Source organism: Stigmatopora nigra, chromosome 22, assembly GCF_051989575.1.
Source record: "Stigmatopora nigra isolate UIUO_SnigA chromosome 22, RoL_Snig_1.1, whole genome shotgun sequence".
Lineage (NCBI taxonomy): Eukaryota > Metazoa > Chordata > Actinopteri > Syngnathiformes > Syngnathidae > Stigmatopora > Stigmatopora nigra.
The window spans coordinates 5,506,751-5,534,453 of record NC_135529.1 but is presented as its reverse complement, the minus strand read 5'-3'; the positions used below and the strand labels follow the sequence as shown (position 1 = coordinate 5,534,453).

The 27,703-nt window shown below is 37.4% G+C and overlaps 1 protein-coding gene across 2 annotated transcripts; it reads left to right on the top strand.

The window, feature by feature from the left end:
• Positions 1–1,892: 1,892 nt before the first annotated feature.
• LOC144215361 (sodium- and chloride-dependent GABA transporter 1-like) lies at positions 1,893–14,094 on the top strand. Of its 2 annotated transcripts, none has more exons than XM_077744228.1 (13): positions 1,893–2,240; positions 2,894–3,028; positions 7,053–7,263; positions 7,993–8,125; positions 8,277–8,411; positions 8,689–8,792; positions 9,114–9,238; positions 10,055–10,167; positions 10,446–10,586; positions 10,681–10,780; positions 11,262–11,362; positions 11,507–11,674; positions 12,193–14,094. In XM_077744228.1, the coding sequence occupies exons 1-13, from the start codon at positions 2,066–2,068 to the stop codon at positions 12,298–12,300; spliced, it is 1,749 nt and encodes a 582-aa protein (XP_077600354.1). In that variant the 5' UTR covers positions 1,893–2,065; the 3' UTR covers positions 12,301–14,094. The 2 variants fall into 2 exon arrangements, with proteins under 2 accessions (XP_077600354.1, XP_077600355.1); XM_077744229.1 differs by lacking the exon at positions 1,893–2,240 and adding an exon at positions 4,825–4,939 and having other exon boundaries at positions 2,892–3,028.
• The last annotated feature ends 13,609 nt before the right edge of the window (positions 14,095–27,703 follow it).

Here is a 27,703-nt window from a genome sequence, read left to right as displayed (position 1 = left end):
TTTTCATCTTCATCGTTTAGGTGTGCCATTGAGGAAGAAGACTTATATCACTTTGACCATCTGCCATCTGCTTTTGCTTCGGGCAAAACTGAGAAAAAAAGAGGGTGATTAGACAACGTCAAACATTTTGTGGAAAATCCCAACTACCATGTGGTGCGCGTGCAAGACACAATCCTTTTCCCCAAAGCGTGCAAGGCTAGGAAATATAGCTTGAGTAACATGACAAATGATCAATTTTATAAGGGTTTTTTTCTTTTCTTTTCTTATTTTATTAAACTGGGTTTGAATGATCACCATCTCTTGCCATTGGCCATGGCAGCAAAGAAGTTGAACACAAGCATGTGTTTTTATCCATTATTATAATTCATTCATTCAATGATTTTCCAAACTGCTTAACCTCAAAGGGGTGCTGGAGCCTATCCCAGCCAACTATGGGGAGTAGGCGGGCATTCGGAGAACATGCAAACTCTCCATTTTAACTTTTGATCTCGGAATTGTGACGCAGACTGGCTATCCATCGCACCTACAATTATAATTATTATGATAATTTATGAATTAAAATAAAGTGCAAATATTGAATTTGTAGGATTGGCTGGGTGGAAAAAAAACATGAATGGCAGTTACTTAAATCCAACCCTAAAATTGGCATTAGGGTATCTTGAACATCTATAAAACATCACTCTTAACATGTTGTACATTATATACAGATAACTGCACTCTTTTCAATAATTAGAGAGGATCTTTTAATTAGATGGGTGAACACACACGGTGAATTTGGGAATTATTGCCCCGGTGTTGTTGTTATATGTAGGAATGGACAGGAAGTGTTGTTTCTTTGTATTCATTGTGTCGAATGTATTGTTGATTTTGGTGATGTCATGTGCTTTGCAAAGCACTTTGGAATAACTGCAGCTCATGTGAAAGCACTATATAAACAAACCTGACTGGACTTATGCGGCCCGTTGGTGCGAGGGGTTAGTATGTCGGTTCAGGCTGGGATTGGCTCCAGCACCCCCACGACCCCAATGGGGATAATGCGATACAGAAAATGAGAAAAATGAAATGAGAAAAAAACTTGCATTAAACAACAATGGCATATATATGCACGGTGTTCAATGAGACATCATCAAGCGACATATTCAGCAGGTGTCATATGTTCCTTTGTTTTTCATACTGGGTGTGGCATCCTAACTAAAGAAGTAAAAATGCCAGAAGCGTCCATCCTCCTAAAAGGGTACCATGTGACTTATGCGACATCCTCAATGGCTACCATGTGACTTATGTGACTTTCCATTGCTTTGTGTACTTCTCTATCCACAATAAAAGTACATTGCCCCATTGCTGTTTGTTTATGTTTTTAACCGACCCTGGGGATACTTATGTGGTGGTTGGATGCTCCTGGGATGTGTGAGAAAATATGAAAATGATGGGAAGAGCACAAATCGGCATGTGGACTAAGGATGATTCAAAAATAATAATACACAAACATCCTGAGATGTTTCAATGAATCTTGAGTTGGCCTTGAAACTCTGACCTTGAACACAGCAAAATTGAGTAAGAGTTATAAAAGAATGAAATTGCCAAGGGTTGATTTGCATTTACCACTTCTAATATGGCGTCGATGCAATAACAGTTTTGTAAGATTTATGTCAATGGTTCAGTCAGTATTTAGTTTCCTGGCTCTGTTTCACGTGGTGATGTCTGAAGACAAGTTAGCAAAACAAGGCAATGCCAGTTTCCGGTGCAGTTTGTGTTTTCAGAGCAAAAGCACCCGCTGTTATGGGCTGCCCATTTCACCATGGCAGCCCTGGTCTTTAATGTTTTATTTCGAAATGAAGCGTAACTGTGACTCATTGGCTTGTGATGTAAGAGGCCGGTGGAAAATGTGTTAGTTCACTGTTTCCCTGTCGCTTAACAACCACATCCCCTTAAAGCAAGCAGTCATACTTTGGTCTCTCAACCGGATCAGCCTCTCTTTGTCAACGGATGCCATCGTTGTTCACCAAACAATGACTCCGTCTCATCGGCTCATTATTGCTCTGCTATAGTAACCGGTGATTCGACTATGAGTGAGGACGAGAAAACGAAAGGTTTGATAACCCCTGATGTCCAAGTGACCCCGACCGTGGCGAGACCCAAATGGAGCGGGCAGCTGGAGTTCATTCTGTCCACCGTGGGCTATGCGGTGGGGCTTGGCAATGTTTGGAGGTTCCCCTACCTGTGCTATGATAGCGGTGGAGGTACAGTAAATTATTGGTTATATCACATCGGAATTATATCATCCACTACATTGTGCATGCTTTGCCATCTTACAAAATGCTTATACGTTTTCTACCTAACTTTAAGATAATTTTATGAAATACAAAAATTGCAAAATAATATTTTGTATAAATGTATATTTTTTGAAATCTTAATAACTTACCATTTTAAAACTATCTATATTTTATGTTAACTCTTTTTTTTAAATGTGCAGTTGTTTGATAGTCTCAGATTCAAGTCGGGAAATTGGAATTTATTTGCAAAGGAAAAAATACTTTTTGAAAATGATGTAGTACCATCAAACTACTAATGAGAGGAATTTACTACAACTATTTACATTTGGTTTTTATTATTCAGTTATTTTGCCAAAAACTCCTGCTTGAACCTGAATTAGGATGTTTATTTTTATTTTTTGCAATTACTTGAACTATAATCCATATTGATTTTATTTTGAAAAGTTTTGGTATTGTAAAAACATTTTAGTGGATTTGATATCTATTTTTTCATATGATATGCAATGATCCCTTATTAAAAAGTTATATTAAAAATATCCTGTCCTTAGGACTAAGTCCTGACTGCTATATCTGCTGTCATTTGATTATTATAACCCCCCTCCCCTCCCTTTTTGCCTCAGGAGCTTTTTTGGTTCCCTATCTCACTATGGTAATCTTGTGCGGCATCCCATTGCTGCTTATGGAGTTTGCCATTGGACAGTTCACTCACCTAGGCCCAGTGCACGCTCTGGCCAAAGTCTGCCCGCTGTTTAAAGGTAAGTCATTTATTTGATAAACTTTCAGTCGACTGTCCCCACCTTTTTATTTTCTTTTGATTTTCAGCCATCTCATGTCATGAACATTTTTTTTCAGCTTAAATATTTACCTCCCTTCTGGGTGACTTCAATTCCTTTCTGTCACCGCACAGTTTGAAAACCTTATTTGGAGGTGACAGCAATGGCCAATGCTCTATTTTCTAAAATAAAATATATATATTATACTAATTTCACGGATTTGAATGTGGTTTAATCATTGATGATGCTGTAGGGTTATTTTGATGTTTTTTTCATAAATACATGAAATGTGAGAACTAAGGTTGCAAGCAACAAGTGAGTTCTGCATCTTTTGAATTATAGGGAGAAGCTGTTTTGGTCTAACTTTTGAGGATTTTATTTTAGGCAGGTTTAAAACTCCACTTCATGTCACCACATGTTTTGTGGGCCACCCATACCACTATACGAGTCAGTCATTTTTTCCATTTTAGGAAGGACCAAGACCACAATACAGTAATTCCTCGATTACCGCAAATTCACTAGCCACTCTCTGAGAACATGTCCTCCATCAATACATGTGGAATATTCAGCAAGTTCACTTACACGAACATAACTCTTGGCCTCACTCGTTCTGCTTCTACATGTAGAAGTATGCTGTAAGCCAAAATCATAAAAAAAAGCTGTGCTCAACCAGCAGTTGTGGAGCTCACCACATCAGCCAAAACTCTCCGCTATAAAAGCAAAATTCACTGTCTTCTGAATTAAGATGTAAAATATTTCTCAATTCCCAATTCTGGGGTATTTTTGCCAAAATAATGCCATGGACACATTCTGGGAACTATTTTATGTAAAAATGATAAATTATAAATAAAACTAAAGGAGAACTGCACATTCTTGGGTAATTTGACATGAATCATTCGCTCAGTTAAGTTAATGAGAGCACGTGAGAGTCATTCATTTTCTGAACCAATTATCCTCAAGGACCGCAGGGGGTGTTGGAACCTATCCCAGCTAACTATGGGCACCAGGCTGGGGACACCCTGAAGCGGGGGCCAACCAATTACAGGGCACAAGGTGACACACAACCCCTCACACTCATACTTAGGGGCAATTCAGAGTTTGTGTTTTTGACTGATCACTTACTAAAGATGCTAAAGATCTGGTTACATTTGATAAATAATCCATGCAGGTAATCTAAAACTATCCCCAAATGATACATCTGCTATGTCAGTTTGGAGAAGTTTTATTTCATAAAAATATTGACTTACTCGTTCACTGTGCAAGAAGAGATCAAACTACAGTTTCCATTTACTAATTGGATTTGTGTCATTATAAACATCCTCTTGTTGACTCACTGTTCTTTGGAGACAAGATTTATGCAGGAATTCATTGCCACTTCAAAATCACTCCATGATTTGTTTCATTTAATGTCTGCTCTCTTTTAAATGTTTGTTATTATTATTTTTCCAATCACTCTGTTTGTTCTTTATGATTATGTTCTATGTAATGACATATGATTTTGTTGCACTGTTCAATATGTAATCTAATGTTCTTTCATGTTGATGGATGAGAACTTGCTTGGTTAAAACAAATTTCAGTAAACGTATAAATCCCAGTTTGAGCTAATTAGGTGGCATGACAGAAACTATGGGATGTAAATGTTTCAGTTGTGTAGTTCTCCCAAGTTTATGATGGCATTGCTGTCAAAAAGGATTCAAGCGCTCAGCCATCAACTACTTGCAAAATCCCTATGCATTAAAATGTTACCTATATTGTTCTAACTGGCTTTTCCTCCATAGTTTTTTTTTTTGAAAACAGAGATTATCTACCCGATCAAAACATGGGCCCTTGACTCGTTTTATCACTCCTTTGTTCCACCTTAAAGCCTTGTGCTAAACAGGGGCCAGAGAACAGGTAGTTTTTACTCTACACTCTTTTGAATGATTTGCACCTGAAAATCTGTGCAATTTTCCATATTGCTGATACCCCCATACCCCTTTTCCAGTCATTTCTATGGTTAACTTTTGATCTTTTCAGGTACTGCTTCCAATTTTCATTTCGGTGCATCACTTAATAATCACGCTAAGGTTTGGATTATGGCTGAACATGGCACAGCTTTTCCCCTATTTGTCACTCGAGTTATGTGGCTCTTGCTTGGGTAATAATGTGGCAGAAAAGGGGAAGTGAAGCAAGAACAACTGTTCCAATTAATTTTGCATGTCCTTTTTTTTTCTTGACTGATTTGGTCTGATCGGGGACTCCAAGGTGTTTGCCTATTGGAAATTAAGGAAGACAGAGAATAATGTTAACATATACTTTTAGGGGGCACTCATGAAATGATGTGACAGTGACATTAATATATATTTTCAGTGTTTTATGATTTCTATTCACACAGGACAAAATAACCTTACCTTTTTTTACACCAGAAACATTGCTGGTTTAAGAAAGGTTATCTTGAGTGTTCTTCTTCATATACTACAGGTTAAAATGAATCATACACCCTTTTTCAAATGGCCAATTTTTGTGAATATGTTTTTATTTTTTTTGTCCATCCTTGCGATATTTACCAAAACGTTTGACCCAAGTCATGCAAATTGCTACTGGATATTATGGAAATGCAGCCTGGTTTTAGATTAGCAGATTGCGAATAGACCATCAAAAAGTCCAATGCTGTTTATTGCACTCCTGGTGTGGTAAACCTTTAAACTAATCACATCATATAGAAAAATCTAGTCTGTGTTATACTGTAATCTCTCGAGTATATCGCGGTTTCAACTTTTGTGGTGTTACTACATTGCAGATTTTTTTTTTTTTTTTTGGGGGGGGGGTTGTTTAAGTTCATAAAAACTTGAAAATCCACACTGAAACTCGCATGCAGAAGCCACTCCCCCGTCTTCTGCTTGCGACTAGGACTCAACACTAAAGAAACTTTTTTTTAAATTTTTTACAGTTCATAAAAATGTGAAAATCCATGCTGAAACTTGTAACCAGAAGCCACTCCTGCTACTAGGACTCAGCACTGAAATTTGAAAAAAAATCTTTTTTTATATACACATGTGGGGTGACCCTACTTTGCAGTTTTTCGATTGTTGCGGCCATGTGTGGTCTACATTAACAGCAATATTCGAGGGATTACTGTACTGCATTAAAATACAAATTCATTTTGCATTCATTGTTTCTGAAAACACAGTACTTTCTTTATACTGTACAATAAAAAAAAGGCCAATCATTTATTAATTTAGTGTGGTGCAATAAATGGGTTGGGTATTCTTTCCTAGTGACCTGTTTTCATATCAAAGGATAAGTAAGATTTTATACAACTCTGTCCTAAAGTACAACTGAGAAAATGGTTTGACTTTTAGCCCACTGGCACTTTGGAAAAGAAATGTAAGGGAGTTTTTTAATTTAGATAAGCACGTAAGCAATTTTGCATGGCATCGTGTTGTGACTTGTGCTGGCACTTACCTACTGGAGTCAGCGCACACTTGTCATTTTTCATTTTTAAATCCCTCAAAAGTCAGCTCTCCATTCTATACATTTTCTGGTGTCACAGGGCTATTTGAAATGTTAGCAGGCATGTGCTGACTTACATTTTTCCAAGTTTGAATGTCGTTGAGCAATCCTAAGTAACAACCCCAGCCACGTTGCAAGTAAAGAAAAATGTAACTCCACTTATACCCTTAAGTAGTTGTTAACCTTCAAATGCTCCCTCAAATAATTTCCACCTTTTTTGTTTCTTATGTTGTCTAGGTTACAAGTCATAATGCCAGATGTTCTTTATTATTTTTATTTATTTGGTTTGGGATTTTTTGTATGAGAAAGGGGTGAAGATAATCAGAATGCAAGATGACTGAACAAATGATTAGTGTCATAAAAAAAGGCATTTGAACAGGGGTGTATAGATGTTTTGATATTTACTGTACATTACATACTGAAACAGGTCAATTTATCTTTAAAGGACATTATTTGGCAAATGTTATCGTACGACTTTTCACAATGTTGTCTGAACAGCAATCTTTTACCACAGGTGTCGGCCTTGCCACTGTGGTTATCTCCTATGTCTTCTGCACTTACTACAATGTGCTTATGAGCTGGGCCCTTTTCTATTTGTTCAACTCCTTCGGAGCCACGCCGCCATGGAAGACTTGCGACAATAGCTGGAATATGTTTAAAAACTGTTCTAGTGGATTCCAAAGCAACACTACACACCTGCAGTCAGCCAGCCAACAGTACTTTGAGTAAGACACATTCATTGCATTTTCATTTATTTTTGTTACTTACAGTGCTTCACTTTTTGTCATTATTTCCATGGCATAGCTCAACTTCAATTAGGCGTACAATATCTGCGGAATGGAAATGCACTTTCATCACTCATTCTTTCTAATTATGTTCAATGAAATTCTGCTTCTTTTTGCTGAGAGCAATTTAATGAGCTTGGTGATGGGTGACACAAGGTGTCTTCCTACACAAGACCTGACATTCTGGATAATGAGCCCAGTCTTAAAAAGTCACGGCAGAATCATTTTAGAACCAAGGTGATGCAAGTTTTACACCCAACATGACATCTGCCATTTACGTTACTTTAATTTTCAAATAAGAAGCCGCACAGTTCTCTTCTTTGCAAATTTGCCTTTAGAAACATTTGGTGTATTATTTTGAGCAAAATGGAATACAGCTGCAACCTAACAAAATCTGGAAAGAGTTTACTGTACTTCTCTGAGGCACTGGACGTGCCAATCTCATTTTACGAGAAATTTCGTATATAAAACTCAGCAAATCACACAAAACCCCCAAAGATATTATGTAACATGTAATAATGACTTGGCCCTGGGTTTGTTGTCTAACCTCCAAACCTCAACAAGCACTAATCAGGACTCTGGGGTGTTGTGGTTTATTCAGGGTTTAACGATGAATTCCGATTATTCCTGTACATTCATGAGTTTCATTATCTTTCTTATTGTGACCAGTCACAGGCTTCTGAAGAAAAGTAATGGCATTGAAGATATCGGTGACCTTCAGTGGGAACTCTTTGGCTATCTCTTCCTTGCCTGGGTCATTGTGTATTTCTGCATTTTTAAAGGCGTGAAATCCACTGGAAAGGTCAGATCTTATTTTTATATATTTCCTGCAAAGTTCAGTTTGTCTTATCTGCCTCATTGTGTTCTCGTAATTATTGGTAATTGGAAAATTCTCTATTCTGAACCTCTAAAACCTTATTATACTTATCTGATTGAGTTATTCCATCTTGTAGGTGGTTTATTTCACTGCTTTATTTCCATACTTCATCTTGTTTGCCCTGCTCATTAACAACATTCAACTACCTGGTGCCAAAGAGGGTATGCTGTTCTTTGTGACCCCTGTCTGGAGCAAAATTTTTAAAGTCAAGGTAATATATTCTGCTCATGTTTGCTACAATATAATATTATAATACTCTTTCAAAATGTACGTTTTAAAACTTTGTTATAGTGTTTTCATACCTTGATATTTTTTACTATCATAAATTTGTCCTTTTTAATGAGTCACTCATTAATTTAGCACACAATCTAACAAACCAAAATTAAGACCATTTTTTAAATTTTTTCTATCAATGTTAAGTAAGAGAATATGTTTATCATTGATGCATCTGCTACATTTGTTTTCCTAATACTACCCAATTTATGCAGGTTTGGGTTAATGCAGCTGCCCAAGTGTTCAATTCCCTGGGAATTGCTTTTGGTTCAATGATTTCAATGGCAAGTTACAACAACTTCAACAATAACATTGTGAGGTAATATAAAAACCGACCTGTTGTTTCCTTCACAGTCGGGTGGAAAGGGTACCCGAGAGTGTCCTTGTTTTTATTACAAATGCATTTTTATGTGTAATTGGATATATGAATTCCAACTAAATGTGTTATTTCTTTGATGAATTAAAATTAGAATTAAAACAAATACAAGTTACACAAAGAAATATACTGGGTTACAGTAATAAGAGTTAATTGTTACTTTTGTAGCCTGCTCATGGTCGGTCACTTGGGATACTCGTGAGTTTAAGCGGTACAATTGATTGAATGATCTAACATTTTCTTTTTACTCCTTCACACTTTCAGAGATTCATTGATTGTGTCATTTATCAACTCATTCACAAGCATTCTGGCTGGCCTTGTGATCTTCTCAGCTATTGGCTTCATGTCACATGTACATAATCTTCCTATCGACAAAATCGCTACAGAAGGTAGGCAAGAATGATTCGTTTTTGAAAACGCATTTTCCATCCGATAAGGAATAACCTTCAGGCACATTTACCAATGAATGATATTATAAAGCAGAGCTAACCCATAGAGTTGTGACAATAAACCCATTTGTCAGAAATGTAACCCTTTTTCCACTATCAGTTGTATTTAATTAATATCTTTTTCATTTTAGAGATTTGGTTTATCATTTCTAACACTACTATGACTAAACAATTAATTTTTTGAAAATTTAAAAAAAACATATATTTTTGTAATTGGCTGCTAAAAATATTTCTACATTTAGGAAATCTAATTGTTTGGATGCTTTTGGGATCAAACTATGGACCATTTGTCTATGTATTGTACTGCATCACTTCTAAACAGAAATTAATTTAATAGTTATGACCTTAACAATTTTGTCTTTGCAATCCATGAATTGCATTAGCCTCAAGAGAAACATTTCCAACTCTACTATTTATACAGGATTTACCAAGGGTGTGTTATGTTTCTTTCTTGTCTCATGAATAGATCAAGGAACTTTTCACCTAAAATCCAAATGTATTAGATTAGCGTAGACAATCGTGAACAAACAACAACAGTTCTGTTGCTTATATAGAAAGAAATGTAAAGACAAAAGACAATTAGCTCTTGCTCAGATTGAGGTGGTTACATTGGAATTGGCAAGAATTAGACAAACATATACTACTCAAAAATGCATCTGTTACACATAATTATAATACCTTACTTGTCACCAATGAAGGATGTTTACAAAGATAAAATTCACATTTCAAAATGGCATCAAACCCCCTTTTTTTTAGGTCCTGGTCTTGTATTTGTTGTGTATCCTGAAGTCCTTTCCACTATGCCCGCTTTTCAACTGTGGGCACCACTCTTCTTTTTCATGCTGCTCTGCCTCGGTCTGGACAGCCAGGTAAACATGCCTTACTCTCAAAATGAGAACCCACAAATGTTGTTATTAGTCTAATGAAATACCCACTCTTCAATTCCAGCTCACATATTTATTGCACGGAATAGGTCAACCGCTTTAAGCTTCTAATTCGAATAAGTGATTGTATGCTTTTCACTGGTCATATGGTTTGTTATTAATGATAAATCTTCACAATTGACAATATGAAGTAAGAATAATATTTGTGTAACATTGCCTCCTTCCAGAATGCACTTTAAGACAATATTTTCTTTCTTTTTCAGTTTGCCAATGTTGAGGTTGCACTGACATTCATGAAAGATGAATTTAAAGATAAAGTTCTGCACTTTTTTAAGAGAGAAGAGTTGTTGACCCTGTTTGTTTGCATTGTTAGCTTTGTTCTCGGAATTCCACATGTTACTAAGGTAAGGAAGCAATTTGTCCGCCTCTTTAACTGTTTTGAAACAAATGTATAACACTGGTGAACATTTTTCCTTTTTTTTAATTTGTATTTTTTAGGGAGGTATATATGTGTTTCAACTGATGGACCATTACACTGCAGTGGTGTCGCTCATGTTCTTGGCCTTCTTTGAGGTCCTAGCAGTCTGCTGGATCTTTGGTAAGATCTTCATTAGTGATGTGATTCCACCTCTTTGTAGTGTACATCTTCAGTTAATTTTTTTAAAACTTTTTTTAGTCTTTTGTTTCACATTGGCAGAATGGCAAAGGTTGAGCTTATTGCTAATCATCAAATGTAGTCTGTTATTGATGAGTTACTAACATTAAAATAATGCATATATACTACAAGCATGTCATTTTAGTTGAGCTCCCCTTTACATGTTCCGTAAACACCTCTTTTAAATCACGTCGTGTTTATTAATGTAGCCCTAAATCCACATCATTAAAATTTTACATGTACAAGAATTTCAAAATAGACCACTTTAGTCATAATATTTAAGTTAAGAAAAGTTGTCACAACCTTTGTTGTCAGTGTTCTTATTGAAACTAGAATCACAGTGAAGCATTTTTTTGTGCACATACTTGGAATTTTATTAATGAAATCAAACAGTAACGGTAATTCGTTGATCATATTTCATCAGGGGTTCCTCGCCTCTCAAGTATGATCAAGAAGATGCTCGGAAAGAGTGTGAACATCTACTTTCGTGTCTGCTGGTTGCTGATTTGTCCTTTGCTGGTGTTGGTGAGGTTTTCTTTCAACAAAAATACATTCTATACGACATGTATGATCACTCTGTTTCTATTCTCTGGACACATAAACACTTTTAAAAATCGAGAAGCTCGATAAGGTCAGCTGCACAACAAACCTGCTGTTTTTCATTCGCAGTGCATCCTTGTTTCCAGCATCGTCCAGTACACTCCTGTCCAATATGGGACGTATAGGTACCCATTGTGGGCAGAATGGGTGGGCTGGGGCGTCTCGCTGGTCTCGCTAATATGGATTCCCATTGGAGCCATTCACGAGATCTATAACAACAAAGGCTCTTTTCTCTCGGTGAGTAGGGGGGGGATATGTGGGATTATGACTGTGTAAAATGCAGTAATTGTGGGGTTTTCTTCGCTTGAGGCATGCTAAAGTCATTCTCTAACTAAATTACTGATTTTACTAAAGCTCTTATATTAAACAGGGTGTCCATGAAGGCTGTGTGGACTTTTATATAACATAGTAACTTGGTAAAAGTTTACTGTATGCAGTTGAATGTGTAAAATTCATCAAAAATTAAGTACAATTTTTGAGCAATTCTTCTCCTTAATATTTACACTATTTTTTTTATTCAGTCTTATGTCAAAGAATACTTCATAATTTCAAAAATGTGTTCCATTCTGATTACATCACCGTTGCCCAAAGTCTAAAATTTTACCGTAATTTCATATATTATTTACTTTCTCACATTAGCTTCATTCATCAGCCTATACCTCACATTGATTATACTATTTTAATATTGGTATTCGGGCTGGGTGATGTAGCGTTTTCAATGTAGGATATTCAGTCTTGCACTTTCTTCCTTGTAGAGGATCAAAACAGCTATGACTACCACGTTAGACCTGGCTGGTGAGGATCCGCTTCCTGAAAAGCAAAACCTTAACACAGCAACCGAACACCTTACCACAACACTTTAAATTTTTTATGTTTTTGTTGTATAAAAATGTTTTTTTTATCATGAAAAATACATTAGTTCTCTGCATACAACAATCTATTTGATTACAGTTATTATGACAAAAACAGAATTGCAAATTTTAACTTCCTATGCATTCTGACATATTTTATAGCTACTTGAACACCTCACAGTGTGTTAGTAGCCTTGTTTGGTCGATCAACTTGTGTTACTGAGCCAAAAGAGAAATTCCGAGCTTGTAAATGCAATTTTTCTTTTTGTGTTTCATTTTTGTAACGTTACATTTTTAAGACTCCATCCACATACTTGCATAAAGGGATGTTCACATCATTGCAAAAATGTAGTAATTATCAAAGTATCGATTAAAAAATGCAAATAGTAACGAACACAGGACGAATGTGTTTGGAAAACTGAAGATATGAATATTGAGAACAGACTAACAATCGCTGCCTCTCATGTCATGTATGAGAATGGACTTATTGTAGTTGAAAGGCAAAGTGCAACTCGCTATTTAACAAGGAAAGTTACAAACTTGTTAAAATCTGTTTTGGGTCGTGGGGTGGGGATTTTCTACTTGCTCAGATGTTGATAAAATGGCACGTGCTGTTATATATATTAGGTTATATATTACGTAAAATTTTATTTGAACACATGAACTGAGCTGATGAATGTACATGCTCAAAAGCTTTAAATAGATTCTAGCACTGATATGACGTTACATGATGATTTACTTGGGTATTTTTATAATAGGGGTTAGTTTTTTTTACTGATTTGATTTAAAAATAGATACATATATACATATATATACACATATACATGAATATAAATGTGATTTTTTTTTACACTTCATTCAACATGTCGCAGAACCGGTTATCCTTAACATACGCATTAAAGAGCATGTGCACATGATCTCAGTTAATTTACCCTCACTAAATAATAAGTTGTGTAAGTCAAAGGTTACATTAATGTTGAACATATTAAGAAAGTGTCCATTTTCATGGCACAAAAATTACATCTAAACTGTTGTATGGTTTCATATGTAGTGTTTGTGTGTAATATGTTTCAAGAACATATCCAGAGCTTTGCTAGTAAGATGGAATAACCATGCAGAATATGTGCAATATTGGCAATAGTGAGGTCAATTTGCTAAACTGGGACCATATCATTTTTTTCTTTATCACCGTGTTTTGTATAATGATTGTGCTGTTCTAAAATGCTGTCTAGTCGGTTTCAAATCTTTTTAAAAGTCACATCAATGTTCTGAAAACTTATGAGCTCAAGTGTAGAATTTGGGCTAGATGAAATTGGCAATTAGGAGGACAATGGTACCTATCAAACTCAACAGCGATACATTGAACAAAGATGTCCGTAGGAATGTACCTGCCTTAAGAATCGTTATTTTTTGGGTGAATGGGCAATGCCTTATGAAATTACAGTTGGTTTGTATTGTATTATTTTTTACATTATATTTTTGCATTGTTGATTTATGGATATGACGGCTAGATGCAGTCTAGCACATTGTTAGTATTGACTGCTATGTAAAGATAACTACCAACAGAAGGGGTTTTAAGTACAAGATTTCTTTTTTTGTTTCATTTTTTTCCAAAGACATGCCTTGTTTCATTCTTTGATTACGTCAAGTGTTCGAAAACACTGACGTCACATAGAGATGAAAATTTACTTGTATGCAATGTAATTTAGTAGATTTAAATCAATTATTTGATACTGTATTTTACATCCCTCTTCTTTTACTGAAGTTGATGGTTACTGTTATTAAAAGGTTACAAGTTCTCTAATACCATTGGTGTCTTTGCCCGATAGTCTCACTTGGTGGCAGTACAGCACACACAACAAACACCCCAAACCCCCAAGAAATAGTTTCAGCAAAATTGAATGGCCCACTATCCACCCCGACCTGGACATATTAGATAAACAATGCTGGGCAACCCCACCACACGTGCACGCACACACACAAACACTCAATAGTGTAACTCAATTTAAGTTTGAGGAAAACACCATTGGCACGTGCTATTGAGAATCAATTGGTATGCATTGTAGCCGTGTGGGTGGATGATTTCACTACATTGGCTGCATTGTCAGAGCAGATGACCCAGCTGGGGCACGAAGGAGAGCAGAGTCAGGACAAATGTGAATGTGATGCTCATGAGGTTGGAAAGTGAATTAGCTGAATTGTCATAGAGGACTGTGACGCCCTTAGCAGAGCTGCATGTTAATCAATAGTCCCTTCCTGTTTGGCTCACGGCGGAGCGTATCATGGCTTCTAAATCAGAGCATGGAGCACTGTCAGATCAATAGTCATAGACAGTGTGGGCCAGGAGGCAGTAAATAAATGGTCATGCATGGCAGAGGGAAAGTGATTGGGAGTCTGAATGGGCAATTGAATGACTTATATGGTTGTAGGGGTCACTGACTCACTCCCGTTATGGTGTGAAAATGCTCCCTCTCTCTCTCGTTCTCTTTTGCACCCTGAGAACGGTATCACCTTTAATATGTGAAGGCGTGCAATTGGAGGCGTCAAGTCCGAGCTTCGGTGCTGCAAATTAAAACCGCTTGCATGTCTGGCGCGTAACACCTCGGTCAGTCTTGAATATCATTGTGTCCAAAGTGACTTGGAAGGGGGAAGTCTAAGCTTCCCTGGTTAAGTTTGTACCTCTGCCATCTGGTTTTAGATAGGTCCAAGAAAAAGGATTTATGTCTAGACTGAGGAGACCAAAATACAAAAGTGTGTGCAGTTTTGCTAGGCTGATTAGGGCTTAGATAAATTGCCCAAGTGCATTTTAAGGCCGGGTTCCTGTGATAACAAGACAATCCAGCTGAACCGAACCGTTGGTGGCCATAGACCGTTTATTTGTCTCTTGTTTTGTCAGCTTGAGGGTAATGTTTTGAGTATTTTTAATATTTTGACATAATCATGCACCTTATTTGAACAAAAAATATGCACGTCTTTTTGCTTCTTCAAAGAGATGTTATAGGCTGTCTCCCGTTTCTGAGCAGTGAGAAAACAAAAAGAGAAAATAACTTTAAAAAGTTTATTTCAAGAGCATTCAAATGATTGTGTTCAAGACGTGGGAAGAGTATGGAAATGTTGCTACATGGTCTCTGTAGTCATTTTCACATGTCAGTCTAAAAAGGATCCACTCAATCAGGGTTAGCAAAGTATAAAGATTAGGTTTGTGTTTGTGATGGAATATTTTTGACACCAGCTTTTACAACCTTAGCATATTATAGAAATGGCAAAAATCTCCAGAAACCCAAATATTCGACCAAACTATTCATTCTTTTTTACTGTTTTTAATTCAAGGTCAACCATAATCAAATCTGGGATGCTCAGTGAATTTATATAATGAAACATTTTGTTTCACATGATAATAATCATTCACCGCTATTAATCGAAATTTATTGAGCATTTATCACCGTCACTGTGAGTTAATAGAACTTTAATTTCCCATAAATAAAAGCCATCAGTCTCCCCTTGATTAAAAAAAAAGTGACAACACATTTGATGTCATTACAGTTAAGCAGGTACAAATTTTAAAATTGCTTGCTTTTTATACCGCTACTTCCAAGAGATATTTCCTTTTCTGGGCACACATTGGTCCCTAGTTTGACATTAATGTTGTTGAGATCTGCCGACATCTCACGTGGTCTCAGGTGTGACGGAGTTTTAAATTGCCCAACTTTGGTGGTATTCAACTGTGGACGTTCCACCGCAGTGATAAAATAACTCGAGCTTTAACGGTGTGTCAATTTTCCAAATTATCTCAATGGTAACTGGGTAAGAGAAATGATTGGCTTGTCTAAAAAAAAATGGAGGTTTCATCAGGAAAAAAGACAGCATGATATGGGGTAACTGCCGTTTTAGTACAATTTTTACATTACCATAAAATACATCCTTGTGGGGCCACAGGACTGATAATTTGTTATGAGGTGTCAGTAAAATTGAGGGGAAAAATCATATTAAATCAACCTTTTCAGTACATTTTTATGAGTAGGACACCACATAGGGATGCATTTATGTACATATTAGCCATCACAGTTGATATTGCATTATTCACTCAAAGGCGTTTGTCTATTTTTTTCCTCCTACCGCTTGCTGTATATAATGTCAGTTGTGTGATAAATACATAATCTTGTTTTTTCTTCCCTCGAGGGTTGCTGACTTGCTTGAAGCATGTGGCGACTGTGCAGACAATCTGTAAGATGAATCTGTTGTTGTTAACTGCATGTGCAATGTTCCTTATAGACGTTCTGTCTCGATCTGTGCTTTATCGGATAATGCGGTCTTCAGGCCCAATTGATACATTGGCCCAGTGCGCCGGGTGGCACTAACCTACAGAGGGGCAAAAGGTGTAAAACACAGCATCTGTTGTTTGTATTTGCATTGCAAAGGGCAGCGTGAAAGCCAATAAAGCAGCCCATGTGAAAACATTGAAGACGATTGCCTTTCTATTGACTACCTCCAAAATTTATCTGAAAAGTCTGGGTAAACACAGCTATTTACGCGTGCTTTTCACTTCAGTGGAATGCTAATGAGCATGTCTTGCCGGCAATTCATATGCAGATGAGTGCTTTTGATGCTACAGTGTGCTCTTGCTTGCACGCTTGCCTTTGTCTAATAAGGATTCTTGGGCGCTTGCTTTAAGGCTGCCAGGGATGTGCATACAGACGAGGTGGGTCCCCAGTGCGTCCTGCTGCTAATGAGACTTCAACTCTAAGCATCACTTAGCCTTTCTCTCAAATATAGTAATATGCTAAAGGTGAGTCAGTGCAGTTGACGTGAGCTTTCCTTTGCAACCTGAATGAAAGGATGATGATTAGGATTTGATTGAAGTGGGACCATTGTTCCCTAGTAAATGCGTTTAAATCCGTCTACTTTTTTTTCTTCTTTGTTTTGTGCGTGTGTAACTTTTAAGATTGGCTTTTCAAAGTACATACAGATGCTGCAGATGCAGTATGAGTGTGAAAGCTGCCATAACTGAGCAGAGCTGAAGGCTGAATATGAGATTTTGGAGTCGTGCGGTGATATCCAAGCAGAACTCCATTTGCATGAACCCTGCGGCTAACAAAGAGCTTTCCAAAAAAATGACCTCTGTATTGTGTGAATGCCTTTCAATCTGAGTCGTGGGGGAAATGAGGAAAAGGAAAAATAAGGGAAAGGTAGATTTTGCTACTCTTGATTGTGGGTAAGTGCCTAAAATACTGTATCATATTGCTTCCTGGATTAAGTGGGATTTGATTTAAGGTGTAGTGTGCTGGCAGACAAGAAATCTGATGTGTTCTGTGCATGGCATAAATCTCTGAAATTTGGAAGGCAACTGATTCTACCTTCCAGCTTAAATGAGCTTGCACAGAAATAGCAATATGTCATGCCTGCTCTCATAAAGAATGTAGGAAATTGAATTTGACCCCAAGGATGATGAATCCTCTGCATCTCTTTGTCCCTCTCAGCCATTTACACCTGTCTTTGCCGCGAGGATGCTTCCATCAGTGCCCAAATCCAATTTGAAATAGATTTCTGTTGATCTGTACTTGAGGCGGCAGTGTTTTTTTTCCCAAAGTGAACTTGGGCTCCTGTTGACTAACACATTTTCTATTTTTGTTCTTTCAAAGAAATGCTACAGTAACATACTGAACAGTGTGTAGCAAACCTTAAAATGTAATTTACTTCTGTTATATAGGAAGAAAAAAAAGAAATCACACATTCCACATCGACCACACACAACAACAATAACACATTCATCTGTGTAATACTTTCTATTATCCTGCTAGAAGCATGGAAGCAGCATAAAAGGTCTTGCTAAAGAAATTGCTTGAGCTGTGAGTCTGTCATCCGTCAATTTCTACACCACTTTTTCCGGTTCGCTGTCATGGGGAACTGGAGCTTATCAAATATCATTTTTTAATAAATCACCCAAGGTTAGTCTTTGTCTCACTGAATCTTAATGTGCTATTTTACTAAGACATTGTAGACAATCACATTGTTTTAACTTGGTAAATATCGGCAGATGGCACCAAGTAAAGTTCATGAAATTATGATTGGGAAAAATTGTTATGGAACCCTGATGTCAACAACTATTTATCAACCTGTTTTCCATTGGCCTGGTGCTCAAAAACCATGTTGAATTAAATGTTTATTGTGCCTCGTTTCAGAGCAGAGCATTTTCAGTCTGTTTTCACGAGTTTTGTTTGAGTGTGGGCCAGTTACAAATTGCAACATGAACCCTTTCATGCACGAATTATGATATTTTTATGCTTTGTTTTAACAGGGCACTCATTCAAGTCATTGGCTGTCATCGACTAGATCTTAGTTAATTGGATCTCCTGTTCAAAAATGGATTAGACGTCTAAAACTATCATTGAAACATGAGCATTAATAGTCAGTTGCCCCCTTTTCATTGGACAATACCGCCTTCAATGGCATGCAATTATTTAGATAGCATGAAAATACAACAAATGTACTGTAGTGTTACTTTGGTAACCAGTGTGGATTTCTCTTTTTTATAATTCTTTTGAATTAATTCAGTTTTTATGAATCGTTTTTTAATTCATAAATTCATTAAAATGACGATAAATTTACACAGCCAAGCTGCTCGCACCAAAGTCAGGCGAATGAAGAATTACACTATAAGTGATCTATGAATAAGTATAATAGTAATACTACTTGCTTATATTAATGACCCAAAATAGTCACCTGCTCCCCTGTGGTGAGCACGTTTCCTGAAAGATATAAACTCCATCCTTTTGATCCTTTTGATGCATGCAGAATGTAATTGCATTTGTGCAAAGTCAACATCGACAAGACACCAAAGTTGACTAGAGCTTCCGTCCAAGGTCATCCGAAGTAATTTATGGTGACTGGCAGGATAAAAGAGACATGAAGGAGTATGTCAGTGAGACAAATTGCATCAGAAAGTGGGTCAACTCTCCAGGGCATGCTCAATGAGAGCAGTGTTACATCGGAGGTGCCATTTGACAGCTGCGTACAAAATCTATAATATTTCATTCTGTTGTTTAAAAAAAAAAAAAAAGCAATTGTCCATTTATTGCAACTGGATCCTCATGTGCCAAAAGACCCCAAAAGGGTTCACATTGTCCTAAAATGTCCTGGTTTGACATCTTGAAAACGACGCTGACAAATTAATTAGCGACAACCACTTACCTAAATTTGCTTGTAACGTGTATTGGGTCTAAATTGCGTGTGGGTGGGCTGGATCATGTGGAAGTCTTTCATTGATGCACCATTAGCACTGTAGGGCTGCTGTTGTTGGCAGCGCTTTAAAAACAATTTGATACCCTGCAATTTACTGATGACACAAACCCCAATTACTAGATTGTTTTTTTTTTCCTCCTCTCCTCGTCGTCTTTTTCTCAGGAAGAAACAAACACTTCAGTTAGGAGACAAAATAAGTCATTTTGTTGTCACATGCATGGGAATAGCAAGTGGGTTCAATATATTATTTTTGCATTTGATATAATAGGGAAAAAAATTACAATATAAATGTTTTGGCCTTTGTTTAACAAAAGAATGAGGAAAATATATGTCAATAAATTCATTAAGATTGCACCTCCATTTCAAGTTACGCTATATTCAGTTTCAGTTTAACTAGTATGGTGTAAATGTTGAAACTTTTTTGTGTGTTTATTATTTTTCTTTTCCTTTAAATTTCTAGGAAAGTCGTGCTGATTGGACAAAATTGCGGTGCATTGTGGAACTCAAAAGGATGAAATTGCAGAGATAGTTGTGAGAAAAACATTGCCAATTTCTGAACAAATTGATTTTGGGGACTACAATGTAGTAGATCAATATTGGTTGGTATGCGTCCTCAGCGTTTTTACCCAATTTTACACCCCTAGTCTGAAAAGTTTCTGAAATTGTGCTTTGTGCCTCAGTAAAATAATTGTGTGGTAATGATGAGTGTAGAAGTAACATTTGGTGTTATGCTGGATGACATTGAATGTGGCCCATCTGTAATATGACATTGATCATTGGGGGAAATCTGAATGCCCCAGGCAACAGAAACCCAATAAGCAGGTGGAGTGTGAGAGATAGACAAACCCTCTGCATTGTATTTACAAGTGACGATTTAAAGAAGTGGCTAAGAAAGCCTATTAATGGCCAAAAAGGAGGGAAAAAAGTCTGGACAAGAACCTGCCCTAAACAGAAGATCAATAGAGATCCTCTCTTCTAAATTGCGATTTGTTAAGAGACTTAAATTATTATAGTTCAGTCTGCTGATTAAAAATACATGGAATACCCATTGTAATCCTCGACACAATCTTCAAATAATTACCGTTTTAATGCAATAGTCTTAAAATGAAGCCCAAGACTTCTTTTCTATCTTGTTTTGTGGTTCATGGTTTAGTTTTTGTTTTTTTACACAATGGCAGAATGATAGATTTATAATCAGTTTTCTTGGCGTCAAAGGAAAGCGGTTTCAGATTTAGTAAGGAAAAAAAATGTGGCACATTGAATCAATGTTTAATTTTCTGCAGTTGCTCAGCGGTAGAATGGGATTATGGTTCTCTTTAGTGATGGCAATGCAAATTTGTTTGTCATCTGCATAATTAATGTATCATATTTCGTTGTTTTCCATAATCTGAGCGTAGGGGATATCTGCATGACATTTTTGTTCCCTAAAATGAGAGGAAGACAATTTGGACAGAAGACCAAGGATGATATCGCGTCTTCTGCCGAGTCTTGACAAATTCCAAAATGATCCTACACTGTGGGCCTGGATGACTTTGGTCCATGGGACAGTTCTAGTAGTGTTTTCAAAACAAACGCTATCATCTTTTGGAAAAAGCCACACTCACAAACAGCCACAGCACAATCTTGCTTTGTCTCTGTTGTCAGTCATCATTCACACTGCAGGCATTAATAATACAAAAGCAGGCAGAAGAGAAGAGGAGACGCACTCAGACAGTTTGGCAGCTATAAGGGATTGGGATGAAAGCCACTTGAAAGAATGTGTCTCTTGTCTGTAATTCTTTTAGCCATTTTTAATGCCTCTGGCCTTCACAGCGAGGACAGCTTCATTGTGCTGCGCTGGACAAAGAGGCTACGACTGGACTGCGGGAGAAATATGGATTGAGTCCAGACATCCTAACTTTTCAACTTGTCCCACAACTGCAACTATATGAAACAAGAGTGCAGACCAAAGCATTCCAGAAATGCGCAGGATCAGTCTAATGAGAAACAACATTCAGCAGAGTCAAAAGGATCAAATGAACGCCTCTGAACCAATCATTATTTTTTCATAGTGACCGAAAGATGTAGGTCTCCGGTAATACTAGCCATGGCAGCAGCAGTGACACTGAGACACTTCCGGAATAACAATTACAGCCTATCTTGAATTCCCTTGTCTCGGTCGGCCAGCGTATACCGCCAAATCCACAAAAGAATGTTTGTCAATCGATTACTAGGGTAAAACACGAGGATCTAAGTCCAATGCTTAGGATAATCTCATTAATTATTGATATTTCGAATTAACGCGTTGCACCCGTTAAATTATTGAGGATCTATTTTGTGGTACTTTTCAAAGAGTCTGCTGAATTATTAATACCCGCAGCCATGACGGGATGAGGATTGCTGCTACCTTCTTCAATTCTCTTCCACCTGCTCTTTCCTCATGCTGTCGCTTGGCCTTTACTAGAAGCAGACCCCTCCCCTCCCCTCACTCTCTTGACCACCGCCGTAAGAGTATCTGAACACATTTCATTACTATTCGTTACACCAGAACCCCATATGTCACGCTGCTGCCATGTGTTGCCTGAAAGAGAACTAATCAGGTTTCACAGTGAAGGCCAGTATTGAAAAGAAGGCCTTTCACATTTAACACGAGGACAAAGCAGAGCTCTGACGCGATGATTTACCTCAGGGGTGTCCAACTCAATTTGGTTCGCGGGCCAAATCCATGCTAACTAGATCTTATGTGGGCCGGACCAGTTTATTATTGGCCATAAAAAGGTAGTAAGTTAATTGCCGTTATTGATGGCGCTAGATGTCCTATCCATTTTAAGTGGGAGGGGCCAATGAACGTTCCTTCGCCTTTTGCCGTCAAATGCTCTGAAAGATGAGCATCCACAGCCAGTTTAAGTGAATTGGACCTCTATCTATGTCAGTGGAAGGCAGTGAGTTAATTTTGTGTCACTTCCTTGTCATTCGAGGGTAGTTGCAGGTTGGTTTCTGTAATTTTTGAATCATTTCTAACTGTTTTGGGGAACTTTCCACATTGGCTGCCATTGATGGCACAGCAGGTGGGTGAAAGAACAAATATAAGAAATTTAGCAAAGTTCAATAGTGCATACATTCAATCACAGAAGTCATAAAGTACTAGTTTTACATCACACGTAAAAAAAGCATTTGATTCTGTAGGTACAGTATGAATTAGCTACAAGTCAGGCGGAACACCACCACGGGCCGGATCGGTCACTCTAGTAGGGCAACACTGGCGCCTAGGCCGTATGTTTGACACCACTGATTTTGAACATTAACGCAGAACACTGTGTGTGTGCGCTAATGGAGACGAGGGAATCTTATCAGTCCAATACTGGTCCGTCCGCAAAGCTTCTCGGAAGGTCACTGTGAAAATAAGTCAGGGTCACCGGCTGTCACTGGATCTTGATGTACAACACCTTTTAACTCACAGTATTTCCATTTAGCCAGACGGTCCTTATCACCTCTGAAATAAGAATGATGCCACAGTGAATAATAAACTCAATTAATCAGCTCCTAATGTTATTTTTGAGACCATATCTTTAAAAAAAAGACATGACAAATATTCACTACTTTTGGTGACCTGGCGAATGTCTCGTTACATGATAAAGATGAATGAGATGAATGAATACTACCATGATGATGAAATTGCAACTCTAAAGATAACTTTTAGCCGACAGACTGTCTGTAAAGCCTGTGTTTTGAGTAAGTATGACCCGAGCAGATGCATGATTGGAATAATAAATCGACGAGAACTATTGTAATATTTTGCGTGATTATTCCCTGCATAAGTATATGGCCCATATGTATGTTCTTTACATATTTGTGGCAATCAGCTCTGCCAGTGAGCAGATTTGAAGTGGGAGTGATATGATGTCAGAATATCACCTTATTATGCAAGTACCTGCCCACTTCCTGCTTAATACATGCCCACTCACCTCAGAAGTGGTGGTGAGTTTCTAAATGGCTTGAACTCATTTTGACAGAAATCCCTTGGAATTTTGAAACTAGGATTAGACTGTATTCCAACCTATGTTTTGAATATTCTCTTTTGTAAACAGAAACCTCAAAAATGGCCTGTGCAGAAACTTCAGCTGTTGGTTAGGTCTTTGAAAAAAAAGGGGGGTTATCGCAAAAGCATGAAAATCTAATTCAAGTCTCTAAAATGGTCTGACTTTTATAATGCCGCATTTTCAAACCAACAGAAACCATTCTGCAATAGTTGCAGACTTTTATCCCGACTAATGAGGTTCCTCCTGAAACGAGCAGCATCTGACTGCAATCAAACGATTGCACCGTTAAAAAAATGGATTGGTGAAAATGTATCCTCTTTATCATTTGGATCGAAAACCTTCACCCACTGCAGTCGTTGAGGACCAGTTTGGACACCCTTAGATCAAACCTTAACCCTGTCCTTGCTGAAACTGAATGTGAGTATCTCTACTGATTTACATGTATTAATTCACATGTATTAATTCAAACAAATATGCCATCCATTTGTTTCTCGCCCAATCCCTCAATCGAATTTTGGCCCTTGGGACAAAATGTTTCTCCGCCTCTAATCAACTCTACCAACGGTAGAAACCAAACTGGTGCAATCTGCAAACGCAACTGTAAGACCGACCTATTAAAGCTTCTCCACAGGCTTATTGATTAACAATCAGTGTTGTTGCCGCAAAGTGCAGTGATGCAACCATCCATGTAAACTACAGTTTCTTCAGGGGGAATAGAAGCCAAGGTTGTATTTTTTCCCCCAGCTGCTAAGTTATTTGTTAAAGCCTTAGCGCATGTGAGCTGTTTTTTTTTTGCCTTTTATCCTTGATCTTAAATTGCTCATCACGATTCCATTTTGTTTTGTCACGAAGTAAATATGTGATGATTGGAGAGCATTTCATGGATTTTTTATTTATGTGTTTATGTTTTCAGGAGAGAAAAAATTAAACCCGCAGCAATGCATTTTCCGTCACTGTCGAATAGAGGGTGAAAAAAAGAAAAAGTAGGCAGTACTGGCAGTCAGATTCTATGGCGATAATTGCAAAGCGACATTTGAGTCAAAATACAGGTTGTATCAGTTTGTAGAAAATGAGTTGACATCATAATTAGAAATGGCCTTGATTTCCTTGAGTTGCACAACAGAGAAAAACAAACACTCCAGAGTAAGGGGTATTTTCATCTGCCATTGCTCAATTGATTCCACCTTTTATAGGACCATTACATACCCACCCAAATTGAATAATTCATCTTCAGTAAGAAAAATGAGAATGGTGATTTTTATTGGTCTGGTCTCACATGCATACTGTGATTGCGATACTAAGGAAGGGGACTGTGGAGCGGGCAGTTTGAAAAAATAGATCAATACAGAGGTCAATGAACATGACACATGATTATCAACTGTTTGACATGAGAAAGTAACTTGTTAGCAATATCTCAGGAGTTAATGAGAAAGTGAGTTTCAAATTAATTTCGACAGTCGCTTTTGAAAACAGGCCAGTTGTATTGATGCAAATCTACATTGTGCTGATCTGCATGGGAATAGAGTAAGAATAGCACTCCAAAGTGACAATTACGAATGCACATGTTGATCTGTATGTTGGAACATGACATTGGCAGCAGCCTGCAAACTGAAAGTGTCTTTTATTTGACCATTTTTAATGCAACTACATACAAAATATATCCAGTATACCTTCCCAATTGAGTCTACATAAACAGATATACTGATGCTCAGTTTTCTGCAATGCATACTATAATTTGAAGTAGTGTTTCTAATATTTTGGTTATTATCTAATTTAATAGGAATTGCAGTTAAATTGTACAGTAATACACATCTTGTTAAATAGATGTGTCTCTGCTTCAGGGCAATCATTGATGGGCATTTGCATTTTTACTTGGAAAAGATGTTTTTAATAGTTCTCTTGGTGACTCCCATTATATTGTATGTACTCATGTGAATGTGGGAAATGTTTTTTGGTGGATTGTCTGGACTTGATATTTATTTAGCTGAGATAGATCTTCAATTTAGGGTTTTAATAATGAAATGGTAGGAAAAAAATACATGACATAGTTACCCAGGTGTTGTAGAGTGTGATCCTTGTGCTGCTGATAATCTACACTCCACCATTTACAAAAGATGTTTATGTGTTTAGGTTTTTCTGTTTTCCTGGCTCTTTACTTTAAATTGGTCACATTACAGTTCTGATGTTTCTTCAGTGGTACGCTGTTGGCAAGGTTTTTCTAGTAGAACTTTATTGATTTCAAGTGACAATTAATGCTGGCTTACTACTTCAAACCATGTCTTCAACAGAGACACAAAAGATCCCTGTCACAAGTGTTTTTTAAAAACATAAAATAAAAGCTGGTGGCTGATTGATTTCATGCGCGTTACCTTCAAGAGACCTTAAACCAAACAACAGTCTGCGGCAATATAAAAGTCTGACATCCCTGCAATGTCTTTGTAATTTTACCCTTCAACCGCATCCATTAAGTTGGCATATTGTGTAAAATTGTAAAAAGATCACAACAATTTGCCTCCAAACAAAGAAACTGAATAGACAACAAGAATAAAATAATTTATTTTCAATCTAATCTACTACTTTTGCCCAAAAAATATTTACTCAAATTGAACTTTAATGCCAGCACTGCTTTTCAAAAAATGAAAACTCTGACATGTTTCATTCTTTAAAAAAGAAATCATTGGGATGTAGTATAGAAAAGCTCTTAAAGTGCTGAATTAGATTTAACTTGCCACATTGTTGTTTCTGACCAACGGAACTTTTCGGCCAAGTTCCTCTCATGCCAATTCATTAGATTGACTTGTTCCCCAATGAGAATGTTCACCCATGGAATGTTCCAGATAACAAAGAAAGTGTTTTGTGCATTTCTTATCATTTCCCAGCCTTTTATTGACCCTTTTTGGGAACTCCTAGCAGGCACCCATTCCAAAAAGACGGACAAAAACAATATAATCTTTAGTATCCTGCTTTTGATTTGAAAGAATGCGAGGCAACCTAATTTCTCAAGAAAAATTGTGCTGTAGAGCATCTCCCCAGATATTGTCCTCGCTGGATTTCTCGAGAGGTTTTTATTTTTTTTCAGCACAGGCGCAGAATAAATCCCTTGGGTGGAACAACCTTCAAGAATACAAACAGATGATCTATGGCATTGTGCATACTATTTCCACTGATAGAATGGCTTAATGTATACGTTTAGCAGCATGAATGTTTTACACCAGGTGAGTCCAGTTTTTTTTTTTTTTATGAACGTAGCTTTCATTTAAAAACCAAAGAATCCAGGGGTTAACTTGGAATCCTTCAACTTTTACTTGTTAAATAGATCATGGCAATCAGGTAAAAAAATATTTAAAACTGTATTTAAGTAGCATTAACTCATTGGCTTGTCTGTATTTTTGTGCCCTGCTATTGTCCCCAACCTGAGCTCCAGCACCCTCTGTATGGGAAAGGAATTAATGAACCCATTGGCTGCCATTGATGGTGGTAGACGTCCAATCCAATTTGTCTCGGGGGATTCGTTTGACGCCCATCGCCATCAATGATAGTTAGACGTAATGAATCAATAGCAGTTTAAATGGATTTAGTGGAAGTGAATGGGTTAAGGCAGGGTTTTGTTTTAGTAAATGACAGCAAGAGAAGAATACCATGAGACGTGTAGCAGGTCTAATTGTTAGAGATTGTGCACAAAACACAGATATCGACGTGAAACAGACCCATCAGAGGGCTGATTTTACTGGTGGTCACATTCTCAAAGTCACACGCCACCTCCCACCCGTTTCATGCCTCCGCCAACGTGTTCCTCTGAGAGATGAGATTTTGCACAATGAGTCCATTATCATCTATTTACTTGTCTTTGTAGCTGAGTGGTGAATAAACCAGCAGCGATCTCTCAAAGGCCAACACATAATCAAGCTAACTTGTGACGGTGACACACGAGAGGGCGGCAATCGTGGGTCGGCCTACAATTGTATCCCCTATCTGATTGGCATCCTCCACTTTTGCCCTCTCGCAATACACCCGTTTGTCTTGGAGCCAGGCGGAACAAGCGAGGGGATGCTTTGCATTTATTTGCAAATGCTGGTATGCGAGGCTTTCCCGTGTGCTGTCTGTACAAATAAAGCAACAAATCCTTTTGCCCCCCATAAACATATACATTTTAGGAT